This window comes from Amphiprion ocellaris, chromosome 22, assembly GCF_022539595.1.
Source record: "Amphiprion ocellaris isolate individual 3 ecotype Okinawa chromosome 22, ASM2253959v1, whole genome shotgun sequence".
NCBI classification, from domain to species: Eukaryota; Metazoa; Chordata; class Actinopteri; family Pomacentridae; genus Amphiprion; species Amphiprion ocellaris.
Window position 1 is genome coordinate 25,207,215 of NC_072787.1, and position 18,247 is coordinate 25,225,461.

The window sequence follows — 18,247 nt, forward strand, 5'->3', positions numbered from 1 at the left end:
GAAGTTTTACTGATATATATGTAATCACTTTAGATATTTTTAGGATTTTTTTGGGAAGATATTTACTCATTTTTTGAAAATATTTACAAGAATTTTCTTGCCAAATTTGGGGAACTTTTTAAAAATAAAACTTTTAAGGAATTGTTGGAATTTTCTTCCTGAAGGTTTTGCAAATTTTCAGAAATTTGGGGAATTTTTTTGCTGAATTTTTGGATTTTTTTTTCAGACAAAGGAACAATATTTTTTGGTGCCCATAAATGAGGACAACAGGAGGATTAATTAGTTCAATCAACCAACAAAGCATGTTATAGGGCAGTTAATATCTTTAATATCAATAATCAACTCCATACACAGCAAAATACAATTACAAAAGGCAGCATGGTGACTCTGAATTGGAATTTCTTAGATATGTGCTCAGTAATATTATTAATTCTTAAAAATGTGGCACATATTGTATAAAATATTATAACAAAACATGAATTTACCAGCTTTTTCTCATTGTGAGCTCCACCTGTTAGACTTTTTTCTGGAGATTTCTGCCCTATTTTTGCAGTTTTATAGAAAATATCTTAACCCAAGGGCAACTTACTGCAATTTTTATCCCATGCTTTCAGCCATTTTTAATAGCTTTCGTGGGCAGAATACTGAAAACTGCAGTTTGAGCTCTGGAAAGAGCAATTTGACAATATCAGCATTTCAAATCTTGCTTTATTTTGCTCAACCTTTCGGCTTTCTTGGTAAACAGACGTCTTTGAAAGCAATGCAAAGTGGCCAAAAGCTCTGGAAAATGCAAGAAAATAGGCCTTGATTTACATTTTTCACCTTAATGAATGTTAATTTTCTGTAATTTACAGTCCTGTTGGTTCACACTAAAGACCAACACCCAACTCCGTTCTAATGGATACAACAAGACTGCGTTTAGTCCACTAAAAACTTCCTAAATTGTGAATATGCATGATGTCATTTGGAGAAGGCTCATGCATTATTTCTCGAAAAGGGAGCACCAGAGGGTTGTTAATGTCTCTCAGTGTCTGCTTCTACCAGCTGACCTGAGATCAATGTCCCTCTGGGAAGAACACGAGAGGTGCTGGTGTATTTTGGAAGTAATGTGTCAGCAAGTTGAAAAGAAACAGAGTTCCATAAAGTAGGATGGTCGTGGGCAAGGAAAATCTCCTTAAAACACTCGAGCAAACACTGCGTGGTCTCCTCTCTCTTTGTGTGCATTGATGAGTGTTCTATATTCATATAGATTTATCATAGAAATCATGCAGCCCTCATGCGTTAAGAGGAAACTTTCTATTCTTTCCTGAAATTGTTTGCACATGGCGTTGAGCAACTGACTCTATATTTGCCGTTATCAAAGGATGTTTGACTGCACGTCTGAGAAAGAGGTGATTTGCTTTGCATTTTTATTTTCAACTTGGTCTGCAAACAAAAAAAAATACACTCGCAAACCGATAAAGGAATTTGAATTGAGTAAAGCCAAATAGAAGTCAGCAGTAATGGAATGTGTTCTCTTTTTTCTCATTATCCTTTATCTTTTTAAAAGGGGAAACCAACTTCAACATATTGTCCTTTTTCCTTTGTGTTTTTTTGCACACTGACTAATTCCATTGTCTTCTGCTGTTACAGTAGGTTGAGAGTGGGCAGAGAAAGCTGCTTGATCTTGAGGAAATTCTATACGTATTTACTTGTGGTTGTTGCTAGAGCACTGCAGATAATCCTCCTATTATTTTGTGCTATGTGATCTTCCGCTAATTTATTTCAGCTCTGGGAAAGCGGCTCCCGTGTGGGATAAAACTGCACCAGCTGCATGAAAACAAAACCGCCATTAGCTGCCATATTGTTTCCTTATTTACCTCTTCTATCTCGCCCATCAGGACATCTGAGTCTGACCACAGAAGTTTCAAGAGGATCTGCTCCTGCTGGGAGGGAAAACTCAGTGTCTTTTTTGTTGTTGTTTTTTTTAACAAGAAACCTGTCCTCAAAACTCATTTAGCTTGTGTGCTGCTGGGTCAATATCCGCCTGTGGAGGCTTTAGTTTCATGCAGTGGTCGGCAAGGCCAAACAATTGAGAAAAAGCGGAGCGTGGAAAAGATTGGAGACGATAGTATTTCAGCTCTCTGTGCAATGTGTGGACAAGTATGACAGAAAGTGTCTTTTTCTTTTTCTCTTCAGCTTCTCTCAGCAGAAAGCCAAGGACTTATTCTCTTTATCTTTGGCCTTCCTTGAAGAGATCATTTGCTGCTCAGGACCCTGAAACATAAGCCGGCAGATCCACTTGTGGCTGCAATAAGAAAGAGGGTAACCGAGGGAGGGGAGTGATGGCAGAGGAGTCCCTCAGCTTGTGTCTTGCACAGGATGTATAGAGGAAACATCTGGTCCATCCCCCCAGAGGGAAGAGGCCTCCTTCATGTTTGCCTCCACACAGTTGAATCAGTCAAGGTAAGTGCCTCTTATTCTTGTTGTACAAACCAAACACCCAGTAGGTCAAATATGCAGTCTTTTGTGAGCCACTCTGTGTAGAGGTTATTTCCCTTAAACAGCAATTACAACCGCACTCCACTTTAATGATTTGAGAGGAAGGAACGCTCCACGTTTTAGTCCGTAAATTGCTTTCCACCTTCTTCTTCTTCTTCTTTCCCCTGCTTTGTTTCCAGATGAGCCTCCTATTTGCCGTTGTCCTGTTATTGTGCTGCAGATGCGACGCCACAGGAACACAAGGTGGGTCAATATTTTTCTCATTGAGGATGCAATGAAAGTAAACTGTCTCATTATTCTTCCCGCTCAGAAATTCTCATTTAGATTGTAGCCTGGATCCCACCGGTTGTTTTGCCACTCAAAAATTTGTCGTTTGTCATCTCCTCGAGGCTGAGCGGGTCTGGTTTATTTATTTATTTCTCTTTTTTTTAATGCAGCTGAGATTCAAATGTGATGGGACGGCAGGTGTATTTACTTCCATGGGGCATTTCGGCAGAGTGTCGCGTTGCTCAAATGAAACGGCTTGGAATCAAATTAGAATTTAATGGAATGTTTGACATTTAAGAGAATATGCTTTTGTCATTCACTAACACAAAAAACAGGTGTTAGTATTTTAATGTAACAGCCATTTTTGGTCCAGTAAACATAGATTTTGCACAATATTCTTGAGGCAGGAATAGTTCAGTTTTAGAAAAATAATTTCTTTGCTTTCTTACCTAGAGTTTTATGTATGCAAAATATGATACTACAACCAAAGATAACATCCAAAGGGAGTAAAATCTGCGTTCTTATGCATGTGAAATAGGTGTTGTCGATATGTATAGTGGCCCAGTGTGGCTAATTTAACTCCAGACAATCTGCAGTGTGATTCAGATCACGCATTTCCATCAAATGGAATTTGTGAAAGTACAAGATAAACACACAAATTGCAAGATCAAAGTTGCAACAAAATTGAACATCAATGATTGATGGGTTTTGTCCTTCTTGTAGTTAAGAAACTCTGATCTTAACCTCCCTTGACTTCCAAAGGCAACTCTTCCACTCCAAAAAAACACAACATGATCAACAAACTTCACCTCTGCAGATGCGTCATGGTGCATGAATGTATCACAAAACTTTGTAATCAAGGAACATTTTTAGTTTCTTACCAAGAGTTTTAAACTAAATATGAAGCTACAGCTAAAGATAACAGATCCAAAGGGAGTAAAATCTGTGTTCTAATGCATGTGAAATAGGTGTTATCAATATGTATAGTGGTCCAGTGTGGCTAATTTAACTCCAGACAACCTGCACTGTGATTTAGATCACATATTTACATCAAATGGAATTCATCAGGTTGTGTTTCTGTTAAGGAAAGAACAAGATTAACTTTGAAATTGCAAGATCAAAGCTGCAACAAAAATGAACATCAGTGAGTAATGATTTCATGTTTCTCGTAGTTAAAAAATCTGAAAAAGGAACTCTGACCTCCTTCCACTCCGAAAAAACATGCTCAGCAAACTTCACCTCCACAGCTATGGCACGGTGCATTTATGCGTCGCAAAAAGTATAGCTTTTGGCTGGTTTCTGTTCCTCCTACAGACCATTCAGATCACGAATGCCAAAGTCAGGGGGTCAGGAGCTGTGGAGAATGTCTGGCAGCTGGGCCACACTGTGCTTGGTGTACTGAGGAGGTGAGTGGCTTCGGAAATACTCTATGACTTCTTCTTCGAAGGGATCACTGTTAACTCAGCGCTGTGTACGTTTTAGGGTCACGGAGAAGTTTCTCAGTGCTCCACTTCAGTTCCTTTAACAGAGTGATGCCTGTGGGGAACAACAGCAACCTCGATGTGAATGATTGTTTTTGAGTGTGTGAAGGGCCCATCAGTCATTTATTTGACCACAAAACTTGTGTAAAAAATGTAGAATTTGGCTTAAAGACACAAAATAAGTAGACTCTGGAAAGTCTGAGTGCTGTTTCATTGGATATTCTACTATGAAGAAGTTTTTCAAAAGTGATGCAACTGACAAATCATGCACCCCTGCTGTTGACTGTGGGTTAATAAGGACTTTCATTATATCTGACAGATCTTATGTTGCCATTTGCATGTGCTTTTGAACAGCAATATAGGCATGTTCTGTTGTCAGAACATAAAATATCATAAAAGCAAGTACTGAAAAAAGGGCCATCATGAGCAAGTGTTGAATGTATGTGTCATTTTTAATTACATTTATTTGCATATTTGAAGGATGCAGGCGTGTTGTGAGCAAAGAGAGAACAAACACCCAAGCTGCTTTTCATTATGACATTCACATCCTCTCTAAATCACTGTCATTAACTGCATCGGCGATATCTCTCTATGCAAATTGCTGTTTGGCTCCATAGCTGCAGTGCTGTTTAGTCTTCGCTGTCTTCCTACATTTAATTTTCTGTATGTTTTTGGGGTGGGTGTTGATATAAGAGCTAACAGTAGCTACTCTCCCTGAGGCCCCAAGGAGAATATATCAATATACATCCGTAACAAACTCATGCATAACAGAACTTGGCTGAACTGAGCCTAAACTTGTGTAAAGACTTTTCTAGAAGTGGGTCGGAGCATATGGGAGCGCTGCGACACTGCCAGGGTGCTGCTGAGGAGGGGATGTCCTTCAGATCGCCTGGAGGATCCCAGAGGTTCCACCGTCCTTCTGAAAAACAAGAAGATCACCCTTCACCCTAAAGAACAGAGAACACAGGCACGGTGGCACAAGCAGGTGACACAACTCCAGCCTCAGAGTGTCCAGATGCACCTCAGGCCAGGTGGGTGGTAGAAACCACCTTTGCTTAGGTTGGCAGCAGAAATTTTCTTGTTGCCTATTTCTGTCTTTCTTACAGCTGCCTGAAGTTTAAGCACTAATAAGTCAGCTAGAAAAGTTGTTGGGAAACAATGGACAACTCATAAAAGTGCAGTAATACAATATAGAGAGGTTTCCACAAGCTGTGCTGCCTTAAGAATCTCAATTTGCAGTATTACATAATGAGATTTTCTAAACAGAAAGGTATTATTCAGGGGTGTAAGTACAAATAGTGTGAGTTTCTAAATCACCACAGCAACCCCTATTGCCATGTACTTCAAAAAAATCATTTTCTACTAACTTTATATACACTACTGTTCAAAAGTTTGGGGTCACCCAGACAATTTCATGTTTTCCATGAACACTCACACTTTTATTCATGTGCTAACATAATTGCACAAGGGTTTTCTAATCATCAATGAACCTTTCAACACCATTAGCTAACACAATGTAGCATTAGAACACAGGAGTGATGGTTGCTGGAAATGTTCCTCTGTACCTCTATGGAGATTTTCCATTAAAAATCAGCTGTTTCCAGCTACAATAGTCATTTACCACATTAACTATGTGTAGGCTGGATTTATGATTAATTTAATGTTATCTTCATTCAAAGATAAAGACATTTCAAAGTGACTCCAAACTTTTGAACAGTAGTGTATTATTTTACTATGAAAAACAATATAATTATTATAAAATATTGCAGTTGTTATCATAAAATAGCAATACTTTCTTCAACCAAGCTGCTTGCGTGGTGATCTAAATAATAAAACCCCTACATAAAATGTTATATAAAAACTATATATGAAGAAATTTGGCTTTTTTGACCAAAAAAAATCACAAATTCTTTCATGTTACAAGAACAAGAAAATAGATATGTATGTATGTATGTGTGTGTGTGTGTGTATTTATGTATAATTTTTTAAATATAAAAAATAAAGTCTATAAATGTTTCATATGTAAAATTTATTTGATCATTTTGACAAAAATTTACAAATATATCTGAATGCTGTAATTGCAGCCAAAAGTCCACCAGCAAATTTTGAATGAAGGGGGCCAATACTGATGCAAACATTCATTTTATGTACGTTTTACTTTCAATTAATTGAGATTACTATGTAGAAATCAGTTTACACTTTGACATGGAAGAGTCTTTTTTCAAAAATTCTTGTTAAAATAGGCAAAATGAAATGGACTGTGATTTAATGCTGTTATTACAACCAAAGGTGCATCTACTAAATGATGACTTGAAGGTATAGAATACTTTTGGAATTCACAATTTTACATGTTTTTTTTTCTTTTTAAATTTTTGTCAAAAAAGCCAAATCAAATTGAGAGCGATTCAGTGTTGAAAAGCATTAAAATACGAAAACTTCCAAGAGAGTTGAATACTTTATATAGGCATTACTGTACTTACGCTGCTGTTCAAAAGTTTGTTGTCACTTAGAAATGTCCTTATTTTCGAAAGAAAAGCCCTTTTCTTCAACAACAAAATTTAAAATATAGACTCTAAAAAAGCGTAAGAATCGTCCAAAAGAAGCTGACTGCATGTGATTTCTGTACAGACTATTGTAGGGACTGTTTATGGCTACATGCTCATGATTTACCTGTAGGTGAGCCCCAGAGCTTGGAGGTGAGGTTCAAGCGTGTGGAGGACTACCCCATCGACCTGTACTACCTGATGGATCTGTCCTTCTCCATGGAGGACGACCTGCCCAATGTCAAGAAGCTGGGGGCCGACCTCATGGAAGAGATGAGAAATACCACCAGCGACTTCAGAATGGGTCTGTCTGCCCCGAGTGCCTCCTTATCACCTAAAAATGTAGGCTAACATCATTTTTCTTCAAGCTTTTCATCCCGCTGCACACTCCTTTTACGGAATACCCTTGTGTCAAATTCACATAGTTACACACCTGGGAGCTGCCCAGTACAATCATAATCTTCCTATTGGCCACTGAGCGGCACCACTGGAGCCATCGGGGATTCAGTGCTTTGCTCAAGGACAACTGGCAGCCGCCGAGAGGAGGGAGAGCATTAGTTATTCACTTTCTCCCCCCTTCAGTCGCGTAATCACTTTTCAAAACTTTACGCCACATCTAACTCCCCGTCCATTCGTTTCCACTCCGAAAGGCTTTGGCGCATTTGTGGACAAGACGGTGATGCCGTACATCAGCACGGCGAAGGACATGCTCAGAAATCCCTGCAAGAGGACCAAGCCGTGGCCCTGCACCCCTCCGTTCACCTACCGCCACCTCCTGAGCCTCACTGCCAACGGAAGCCAATTCGCAGAGCTGGTGGGGGGCCAGCGGATCTCCGGTAACCTGGATTCCCCAGAGGGTGGGTTGGATGCCCTGGTGCAGGCCGCCATGTGCGAGGTAAAGTGAGGAAACCCAGCAGGGAGCAGGACTGCAATACAGAGATTGTTGCTTTTGTTTGAGTGGGCGTTTTTTTGTGGAGGAAGTGGAAAGAGTGCAGACAATAGATGAGAGGGCCTTTTCAGAATACTAAGCTTCCTTTGGGAGACTGCACCAGTCACTTTTGGGGTGTATTTTAAACTCATTATGTGTTTTGAAATATGAAATTTAATTTTAATAATACAGGTTTTAGATTTAAACTCCAAAGAGCATGAAGGCACAAAGCATTTTCTAATCCACAGCTATTTGATTACGTGCAAGAGCAGAAAGATAATTCCTCTTTCCCAAAGCCTGTCAGAAACACTTACGTCAGTCATGGTGTTCAATTTGCTACCAGTCGGTAGTTCATTGACTGTTTGATGTTCTTCCCTTGCAGGAGCAGATCGGCTGGAGAAATGTAACCCGTCTGCTGGTGTTCTCCACAGATGCTGGTTTTCACTTAGCTGGAGACGGCAAATTAGGCGGAATTGTACTTCCCAATGATGGAAAGTGTCACTTGGAAGAAAATGTGTACACCAGAGGAAACTCACAGGTTTGGTGTTAAACTTGTCTTTGAATATGTTAATTCAGAAAATGCTGGCTGCATGCTAAGTGAAGGGGAGACATCCATAAAGAATCACCATCCAACTCTGGAAATCCATGAAGCTATTTGTCTTCTGTCAGCTCCAGGGCTGAGTGTTATTGAAAACTTATATTTTTGGTCATTTTTCAGCTCATAATATAATATAATATAATATAATATAAAATAATATAATATAATATAATATAATATAATATAATATAATATAATATAATATAATATAATATAATATAATATAATATAATATAATATAATATAATATAATATAATTTGTGTTAAATGTATTTATTTTTATTGTTTTTTTGTTGCTGTTGTTATTTGTCTTTTGTGGCTTTAGTAGATTTGGGAAAACTTTCAAATAGAAAAAGTAGATATTTGACGTTTTTAAAAATTAAGTCCCAAAAGCCACAAATGAAGAAAATAAAATCAGATGTTTGCAATTTTTTTATTAAATCTCCTTTTCAGCATAGAATAGAATAGAATATAATCTTTAAAAATTAAATGTATTTATTTTTATTAGTTTTTGTTGTTGTTGTTATTTGTCTTTTGTGGCTTTCGCAGATTTGGGAAAACTTTGAAATAGAAAAAATATATATTCCATGTAGCATCAGTATCGTATTATCATCTATTTTATAGTTTTCTATTGCATTGTATTATACCACATGCAACACAACACAACACAATAGAATACAATAATTATATATATAACATAATTATATGTAAAAAGCCACAAAAGAAAAATTATAATCTGGTATATGTAAAATTTGAATTACCCAATATCTGATACCACTTTCTGCAGCTTTATCATGCAAAAGTACCATTTCATTTTACACTTAATTGCCTGATGCTAGGGTGGAAATTGCTTTATTTAGCCCATTGTTTTGGTATTATGGGACATTTATATTGTACGGTTGAGTTTTATAATGATGATCAGCCTTATTACAGCTATAGCAGGAGTCCCTTTTCAGCAAAACAGCTCTGATAAACCCCAAATAAGCAGGCAAACCAAATTTGTACCTAGCTTAAAAAATAAGTTCATTGTCTAGCAAATAAAGACTTTATTCCGAGCATTCACAGTCAAACAAGCAAGAACTAGAAGGAGAGTAAATATCAGATTTCCATTTATTACATGGACTGAAGCATCATTTTAATAGGTTAATAATCCTACTTTTTGCCGCAGAGCCGTCGGTTTGTTTTCGAGCTCCCCTCCTTTGCAGGAAAATCAAATAAATTGTGATATCTCCTGCTTATATTCACAGACAAAGACCAAAGCTTTCACTCAACCGATCAAGCTGTCACAGTGTGTGTTTTCGCTCAGTTTGAAGCACGCTTTGGCTAGCTGTGGTCCTGAGAAGCGTACAGTGTTTATCCTATGGACCAGATATCGCAACGCGTGCTAAATTGATTCCCGTCTCCAATCCTAGCAGTGAAATAGAGGTCCGGGGCGGCCGCAGACACAAGTCAAAGAGAGTGATTTAAAGGTCAGAATAAACAGCACAGTTCCCTGGGTAAAGAAGATGCTGACAGGCACACCCTGATGGGAAACAGCTGGAGTGTTTGTGGAGTAATTCAAACCAAAGCTTTCATCTCTTAATCTCACTGCGTTTGTGCACCGCGGAGGTTGGGAGCTGGAAGAGTGTGTGTGTCGATTTTGTGCGGGGTGTATGTCTTTATCCCTGTGTTTAAACATCCATTTAGGCCTCTCATTAGATTCACGGTAGTGTGATGTGTCTTGACCTTATTCCAGTCCAGGCAGTTGACAGGTGGAGTGAATATGGATGCATTATTAATCTATTTCTGTCTGGATAAATGGCCACCCAAGGCTGGAAATGGATGTGCGAGATGCGGGTGTCGCTCCTCCCTGAATGGTACTTATTTGTTTATTTGGAGGGAATGGAAAGTCTGTCAGGGAGAGTGAATGAAATGAGCAATAGAAGGAGTTGTTAGATGGGAGGGAAAGGGGGAGGACAGCAATAGAGGGAAGAGGGAGAGCATGCTTAACTACTGATTACACATATATATCCTGGCCTGACTGTTATGCATTGCATTCTGCATCTGCCCTGACTCCCCTCTGACAGGATTACCCTTCGGTGGCTCACGTCGCCGAGACGCTGAGACGGAAGAACATCCAGATCATCTTCGCCGTCACCGAGGAAGTCACTCGCCTGTATGAGGTTACGGCAGGAGCTATTTCTGTTATTTCATTATTTATCTAATGTTTTTTTTAAATGTAAATTTCAGTGCTGTGGTGAGTCGTTTTCGGTATACCTGTGGTCACAAGTCAAGCTGCCATCACTGTGATGGCAGCTTGGTAAACTGGTAAAATTAGGCAGCAGAATGTGCAAAGTTTTTCACCTTATCACAACTTTTATGGAGCTTTTGCCCAAGGTTTCCACCATATTACATCTTGAATGTATCTGTTGCTCCTTCTGACTCCTACCTTTTTCACAGATTTCCAAAAAAACTTTCATTAACTTGACGACAGTGCGGAAAATCATGGTTGCGTAATAAATAGTAAAGCTGGAGATCTGGAAAAGACACCGAAAAAGACAGAATTTGAAAATATACAGGTAAAATTCAACATTCATTTATCATCTTACCCAAGATTCAAACCCTACCCTTCAAGTGAAAGTCATCTATCTTAAGGTTATTCATGATTTATGATGCAGACTTTGAAAAAAGACAGTAGAAACACATGTAGTTCTACATCTATGCAGACAAATGCATTGCATCCTTATTGCGACATCGTTCATGTTTCTGAACACTGGCTGCGACTTTGCACTTTTTGTAGCATGTAATATCTAGTTAGTCTAAGTGGTTTTATTAGTATGCATAGCATGGGATTCCTGGAGAATTTAGAGCTTCCCATGCGTTTGGGCGCCATCAGTGCAAAGCATGTGAAAATAAAAGCACCTCCAAAGTTCAACAGCAACTACTTCAATCATCTATAAGATGTACTCATGAATTTGAAAATGTTGAACCATTCATTTTCTGGCAAACACACAGTGGTCACGGTTGTCGGCGGACAGTTTGCAAATTTGGGTTGTCAACCAAATGTACGCCAGGCTGTCAGATACTTAGAGTGCAGAAAGCATGAATTGGACTTAACTCTAGGTACCACCACGTCCATATCCTGCTCTCCTTCTCTTATCATCTCATCTGATTGTCGAAAAGAGATGTGATTGGCTAAAATCTCCAGTCACAGGCTAGATATTCATAAATCTGAAAATGGAGGCTGGAGGAAGTGCTGAAGTTTAATTTCTTCTAAGCTTCCATGAAATACAATAGACTGACAGGTATGTATCAAAAAAGAAATACTGCCTACCTCAGCTTTAACTAAAGGTAACACTGGCTATTAGCTAGTAGCATAGGATTGACATAAAAGGTGGAGCTGGTAATGGTCTGCCCTTCTATCAAAACCTCAAATTAATTTAGAGTTTTCTGAATGTGAAACACTTTCCTTTCTTTTGGCCAGCATAACCCAAGTAAATGTAATTGCTAATATTATTAGGGACTGTTTTCAGCTGCAAATTAAATCTACAAAATAAACTGCCACTCACAGTTAGAAAGGAACATGCTGTGGAGTATAATTGTGTAGCTCATCAATGCGTCTTTAGACAATAGGGGAGGTCAATAGCACTCATGAACGAGCTTATCAGGCTTGTATTGTCTCTGTTGTCAATTCTTTGTTGTTTGACCCTATACAGGATTTGTAGTATATTGACAGACTTGTCCTTTGACATTCCTGTGCATCCGGTGGAAGTCAATCAAGAGTAGTAACATCTAAGTATATCTTTTATTCTACAACTATACCTTCATTCATCATTCAGCTGTGACTAATTTGAGCTTTGCATCTACTATCAGTTCCTCTTTGCCACAACAGTAATGGAAAGGTTGCTATATAGAGTTGCATATAAATCAGCTGGCAGATTGTCAATGAACACAAACGATATTGATTTGTTTAGGTTGAAGACATTGTTGCTTTTGCTGCAGGGCCTGAGAAGCATCTTTCCAAAATGTGCGGTGGCAACGCTTTCCAACAACTCCCACAACATCCTGCAGATAATTGTCGAAGCGTACAACGTAAGCGAAGCAGAAACTCCCTATAAAGGTCGTTAGCCTCCTGTGTAGCCTGCTGACACTTCCTCATCTTTTAACGCCTTTATTGACTACAGGCGCTGACCTCTGAAGTTGTTATGGAGAACAGTAAGCTGCCACCGGGCTTTTCCATCTCCTATACTTCCCACTGTAAGAACAGCGGGCCGAGGCACGGCGAACAGGGGAGGAGGTGCTCCAACATCTCCATAGGTGACGAGGTTTGTAACCACGGCGGCAGGCCTTGTGTGTGGTAAATTATCTAAGTGCTGCTGTTAGCATGTGGCCACTTGCTGTCGAAGCGGTGATAATGCTAATTATGATTACCTCGTTAACGGGGCGGTAGAATTGCGCTCAAGGTATTCTCACCTCCCCTCTAGGTGAGCTTTAATGTAAGCATTACGGCGCCTCGGTGTGCGACTGCTTCACAAAGACCATCCCGTGTTATTATTAAGCCCCAAGGCTACGGTGAAGAGGTTGAGGTCCTGCTGAGCTCCATATGCGAGTGCTCATGTCAAAAGGACGTGGTCCCACACAGCCCTTCATGTAGCCATGGCAACGGCACTCTGGAGTGTGGCGTGTGTAGGTAGGTGAAGTAGCTTGATGGCATCAATCTCTGCTAACAAGTCTTATTTTCAGGCTCTCCAGGAAGGCGACAGATTTTTTTTCTTCTTCTCTGTGCTGCAGGTGCAACGAAGGAAGAGTCGGCGTGTCCTGCGAGTGCGATGGAGAGGAGTCGGGCGAGGTGGTCGAGTCGCACCTTTGTCGCCGTGGTAATGCATCAGAGGTGTGCAGCGGACGTGGAGAGTGTGTTTGTGGGAGGTGCGTTTGTGGAAAGAGCAGCAAAAAGCCCAACTACTACGGGCAGTTCTGTGAGTGCAGTGATTTCGGCTGTGATCAGTACCGAGGGATGCAGTGTGGAGGTGAAGGTAACGCAAACATAACACGTGTCATGGATATAATGCAAATTCCAGGAGGTGATTTTGACTCCTGCCGTGTTTTTACCCTCCCAGGACGGGGCAGGTGTGTGTGCGGGGAGTGCAAGTGTCTCCCGGCGTTTCGGGGTCGAGCGTGTGAATGCCCTCTCAGCTTGGAGTCTTGTCTGTCTCAGGACGGACAGATTTGTGGGGGCAGAGGCGACTGCCACTGCGGGACCTGCATTTGCCATGACAACCGCTTCCAGGGCCCCACTTGTGAGCTTTGCCCTTCCTGCCCCAGCATGTGTACCTTGCACAGGTAGTGTGGCCTTCAAGTTCAAGAAAATTAACCAAAAATTAGAGTAAAGGTTCACACTACCTGTGGGCACAAGTCAAGCTGCCATGTCACCTTAGTAAACTGGTAAAATTAGGCTGCAGAATGTGCAAAGTTTTTCACAGTGCGGAAAATCATGGTTCCGTGATAAATAATAAAACTGTATTGGGCAGAAATCTGGAAAAGACACCAAAAAAAGGCATGATTTGAAAATATACAGGTAAAATTCAACATTAATTGATCATCTTACCCAGGATTCAATCCATACTCTTCAAGTGAAAGTCATCTATCTTAAGGTTATTCATGATTTATGATTCAGACTTTGAAAGAAGAAAGAAGATACGCATGTAGTTCAGTAGTACATTGCCCCATTATATCAACATCATTCATATTTCCGAAAACTGGCTGTGACTTTGCAGTTTTTACAGCATGTAACATCTAGTTAGAAATTAGGATGCATCACAGTGTAAGTGGATATACCAGTGTACATAGCACAGGATTCCTGGAGAATTTCAGAAAATCTGCAAAACCTTCAGGAAGAAAACTTCAATAATTCCTTAAAAGTTTCCCTTAAAAGTTTTGTTTAAAAAAAATAAATAAAAAAATCCCCCAAATTTGGCAAGAAAATTCTTGTAAATATTTTCAAAAAATGAGTAAAAATCTTTCAAAAAGTCCTAAAAATATCTAAAGTGATTACATATATATCAGTTAAACTTCTAGTATTTTCTTTAAGAACATTCACAAAAAAAATCAACCAAAATCCAGCAAAATTCGCTGGATTTTGGTTGTTTTTTTTTTTTAATGTTCTTAAGAAACATTTTTAGCATTTCTTTTTTTCCACCGAAAAATGTTCAAAGATTTCCCAAAAATGTTGAAAATGAGGACATCAGAAGTTTCACTGTGGAAATATTTTTTTTCCCACATTTTCAAACTTTAAAATGGGTTAATTTTGACCCGCAGGATGACATGAGGGTTAAACATTTATCGGTTGTAATAATGAAATGTTGATGACAGAAAATCTCAGTATACGCAGTGGTCACACTTGTCAGCTGACAGTCTGCAGACTTGAGTTGGAAAGGTTCACACTCCAGTCAGAAATTTCTCTTTTGCATCTAGCCCACACTTGAGAACAAAAAGACAGCAGAGAACGTCACTGTAGATGCACCTTTTCTGTTGCCTTGCTTCCTAAATGCTGCCTCAGTTCTAATTACACAGATGGTTCTTGTCCACAGAGAATGCGTCTTGTGCAGGGCCTTCACACTGGGCTTGAGTCCAGAGGAGTGCATGGTGAAGTGTGCCCACCTCAACGTCACCTTGGTAGGTCAGACTGGTGTCTTAGCAACAGCACACCCATCTTTAAGCCTTCACAGGTGTATGGAAGTGGACATGGAGGGCTGCAGAGTGCACTTTCTGCTGAGGGCTGGAGAAAATGAAGACTCTATCCACGCTCGTGTGGCCCTTGAACGAGGTAAGTCGCTATTTTAGAGGACTGCACCGGTATATCTACAGCAAAACAACTAGTTCTGTCAACTGCGGCAGCTCTGGGGATTCTCCTGTTGTGAAAAAAGTGTTTCATAATAATAAAGCACAAAGTAAGACATCTTGTAAGTGAGTCTTGTAGATTAAAAAGGTGTCAGGTGTGGTTCATTGCGCTAAATGCAGGCTGTACTCTGCATATTACTTTCGATGGTCTTTGTGTTCTATAACCTACTTTCTGTAACCTAATTTTGTTTCAAAGGTAATTTAAACCTGGAGTGCGGAACCTTTATCTCCCCCTTGTGGAAATGAGAGTAATTACACAAACACTGTTGGTGCATCCAATAACATCAGATCATCCATTTCTCTTTTTTTTTTTAAGACCTTTAAATACCAACTTTCTTGCTTTTATCTTTGACACTTCTTTGCTTTTTTCACCATTGGTTCCAACATATTTCATGTTATGCTGCCCTCCAATTATTGCTGATTGACATAAAATACATTGATACTTGTGCATCAGTGCGAGAAAGAACCTATAGACCTCAGATTTAAAATTGCACTATACTGCAAGATACAGAGAGTTTTGCCTGGTGCTCATAGGCTTAACCAGCATTGTGCAAACTTCTTTGGCAACATACGTTCATTTTTATGCAAAAGTCCCTCACTCCAGCTTTAATGACACCACAGTGAGATTGAACAAGCATATTCATTTCATCTGAAATGCCAGACAATGTGCGTTTGATGAAGAGTCGTTTGCTTCCTTTGCCCGTCAAGAATGCCCATCAGGTCCAAACGTGATCCTGATTACTGCAGTGCTATCAGGCTCTGTAGTGGTGCTGGGTGTGGCTTTGTTGCTGCTATGGAAACTACTCACCAGCATCCACGACCGCAGGGAGTTTGCACGCTTCCAGAGAGAGCTGGAGCAGAGACGCTGGAACAGGGTGAGCCCTGCCCAAACAAATCCTTCTGTCGGTGCCTGTCTGTCAGACACTGCACAATAAATGCAGGACCGTGTCTCTGTTGACACTGGTACAGGGACATATTGGCTACTAACACGATAAAACACAGCAAATTTGATACAGAAGCAACAGAAAACAGAGTGAGAGCAAAGGGAAGGCATGAAATATCCAAGAAACTGACCACACATTCCTCTCTAAGAAGCAAAAATGTAACATATAACAAACTCCACCACCTATTTCTCTCTATTGTGACCCAATATGAAGGTTAATCATGCCGTGTTTCCACTTTGCAGAAAGACAACCCCATCTACAAGAGCGCCATCACGACGGTTGTCAACCCCAAATATAAAGAACATTGATGGCAGCAGTGGAAGGAGATCTGCTCTTCCATCAGGATCCCCATTGTGAAGCACAATGACACAACATCCTTTCCCTGAACCGTTGTCAGCAGATGGCCCAACTTGTTCTGCAGGAGGAGGGTGAAAACGGATGTTGATGTCTGACTTACACTCCTTTGATCTCAACATGCAACCCCCGGACTGCTAGTCTCCAGCCCTTCCCTTCGCTGCATGCACAGCACGCACACAAATTCAAGCAGCATCTCCCCCCATGTAAGCTGCTTCTTAGACATGCTTAGCTGTCTGCGGGATACATGCAAAGTTAATGCCCTCACATTTTTAAAAAAATCCACAAAGGCTAATTGCATATAGTTAAATATTTTTGCGAGGCACACGTGAGAGGAAAATCTCCCATATATGCTGACGGTTGGCTCAGCTGTGTAACTTTGGTCTCAGAAGGCGAGAGATAGTGAGGTGAGCATTCTGCATTATGCATTGTAATCCATGTAGAAGCTCAGATCTTTGCGCGGGCCTCCACTGCCCTCTAGATGAGGGGAGAAGAAAGTGTTCCTCCTGCTGGAAGTGATGAAGCAGCCTCCTATTCATTTACAGTTCACCAGAGTCTGGGCTGAGTCGTGTAAAACGCAGCGAAACAATGGGGATGTTCAGATCTAAATGGATATTAGGGTTTCTTTTTCTTTTCTTTCTTTTGTCTCCAACTGCCTACAGATGGCTGCTGATGACCTTGCTGGGAGAGTTGAGCAAAGCAATATTAATCATAGCGATGCCTCCTCCACTCCCACAGCCACTGAGCAGGCGTGCATGCAGCTTTAACAGCCAGTGGGTAGTGGGAGGAGGCGGTGGTGGCGGTGGTGGGGAAGCATCACAAGAAAATGATTCCATATGTTTCCACTATGCAGCATTCTCTTTCAACTGTGTCTGATTTTAAAATAAATAAATAAATAAAAATGGTGCAAATATCGCATCATCATCATAGGAGGAGGAAGAGACAGCAGCAGAGGAAGCCCTGCCCTGCGACATGTGAAGGGGGCAGAGATAGGAGGGTGGAGGGAGGTGAGACGATTACATAACAAATACTGCAACCATGTTAAAAAAACAACAACAACAACAAAACACTGTAGCTTGCACCCTATCACTTGTTAAGGCATGAATAAATTTCTCATTTGTGTCATTTAAATGCAAATAAAAATAATCTGACTTTACTCTGCTGAATTTTTGAATGCATCATTTGAACATTGCACTCCAATAAAATCAAATAATATCCATTATTATTGTACATAATAAGAACAATAATAATAATAATTATTATTATTATGATTATACATAATAATCATAATATTTTAATTGTAGAATTATATATAGTTCTATATTATATTATAGTCCCACATAATAATAAATCATTTTATTATAAATAACAATGCTTATAATAATGAAAATATGTGTACATAAAATCATAATAACATATTGTCTCGATTAGCATTGTTATTATCATATATGATTATAATAAATAACAATACTACTGGTACTAATAATAATATGTGTACATAAAAATAATAATTTTTAAAAATATTTTTAAATAACAATCATAATAATAATAATAATTATTATTATTATTGTGATGATTTTTATTATTTAGTTATATTATTATAATCCATAATAAACAAATTAATATATTTATTGTTATTATAAATAATTAGAGATAATGTGTTCACAATAATAATAATAATAATAATAATAATAATAATAATAATAATAATAATAATAATTATTATTATTATTATTATTATTATTATTATTATTATTATTATTATTATTATTATT

At 39.3% G+C, this 18,247-nt stretch overlaps 1 protein-coding gene across 1 annotated transcript; it reads left to right on the forward strand.

The window, feature by feature from the left end:
- The first annotated feature begins 2,494 nt into the window (after positions 1-2,494).
- On the forward strand, positions 2,495-17,628 carry LOC111566844 (integrin beta-1-like). Its single transcript, XM_035946976.2, has 15 exons — positions 2,495-2,724; positions 4,063-4,154; positions 5,035-5,260; positions 6,906-7,076; positions 7,423-7,667; positions 8,083-8,238; positions 10,365-10,460; positions 12,280-12,369; positions 12,462-12,602; positions 12,762-12,967; positions 13,069-13,310; positions 13,395-13,617; positions 14,865-15,100; positions 15,883-16,049; positions 16,361-17,628. Exons 1-15 carry the CDS (start codon positions 2,661-2,663, stop codon positions 16,424-16,426), a joined length of 2,421 nt encoding a protein of 806 aa, XP_035802869.2. The 5' UTR covers positions 2,495-2,660; the 3' UTR covers positions 16,427-17,628.
- Positions 17,629-18,247: the final 619 nt, after the last annotated feature.

Bases quoted from the DNA above. Each gene is read 5' to 3' on its own strand.
- LOC111566844 (XM_035946976.2), top strand. From the start codon at position 2,661: ATGAGCCTCCTATTTGCCGTTGTCCTGTTATTGTGCTGCAGATGCGAC. The intron at 8,239-10,364 runs GTTTGGTGTTAA...CCCCTCTGACAG, and splicing joins ACACCAGAGGAAACTCACAG to GATTACCCTTCGGTGGCTCA. The intron at 10,461-12,279 runs GTTACGGCAGGA...CTTTTGCTGCAG, and splicing joins AAGTCACTCGCCTGTATGAG to GGCCTGAGAAGCATCTTTCC.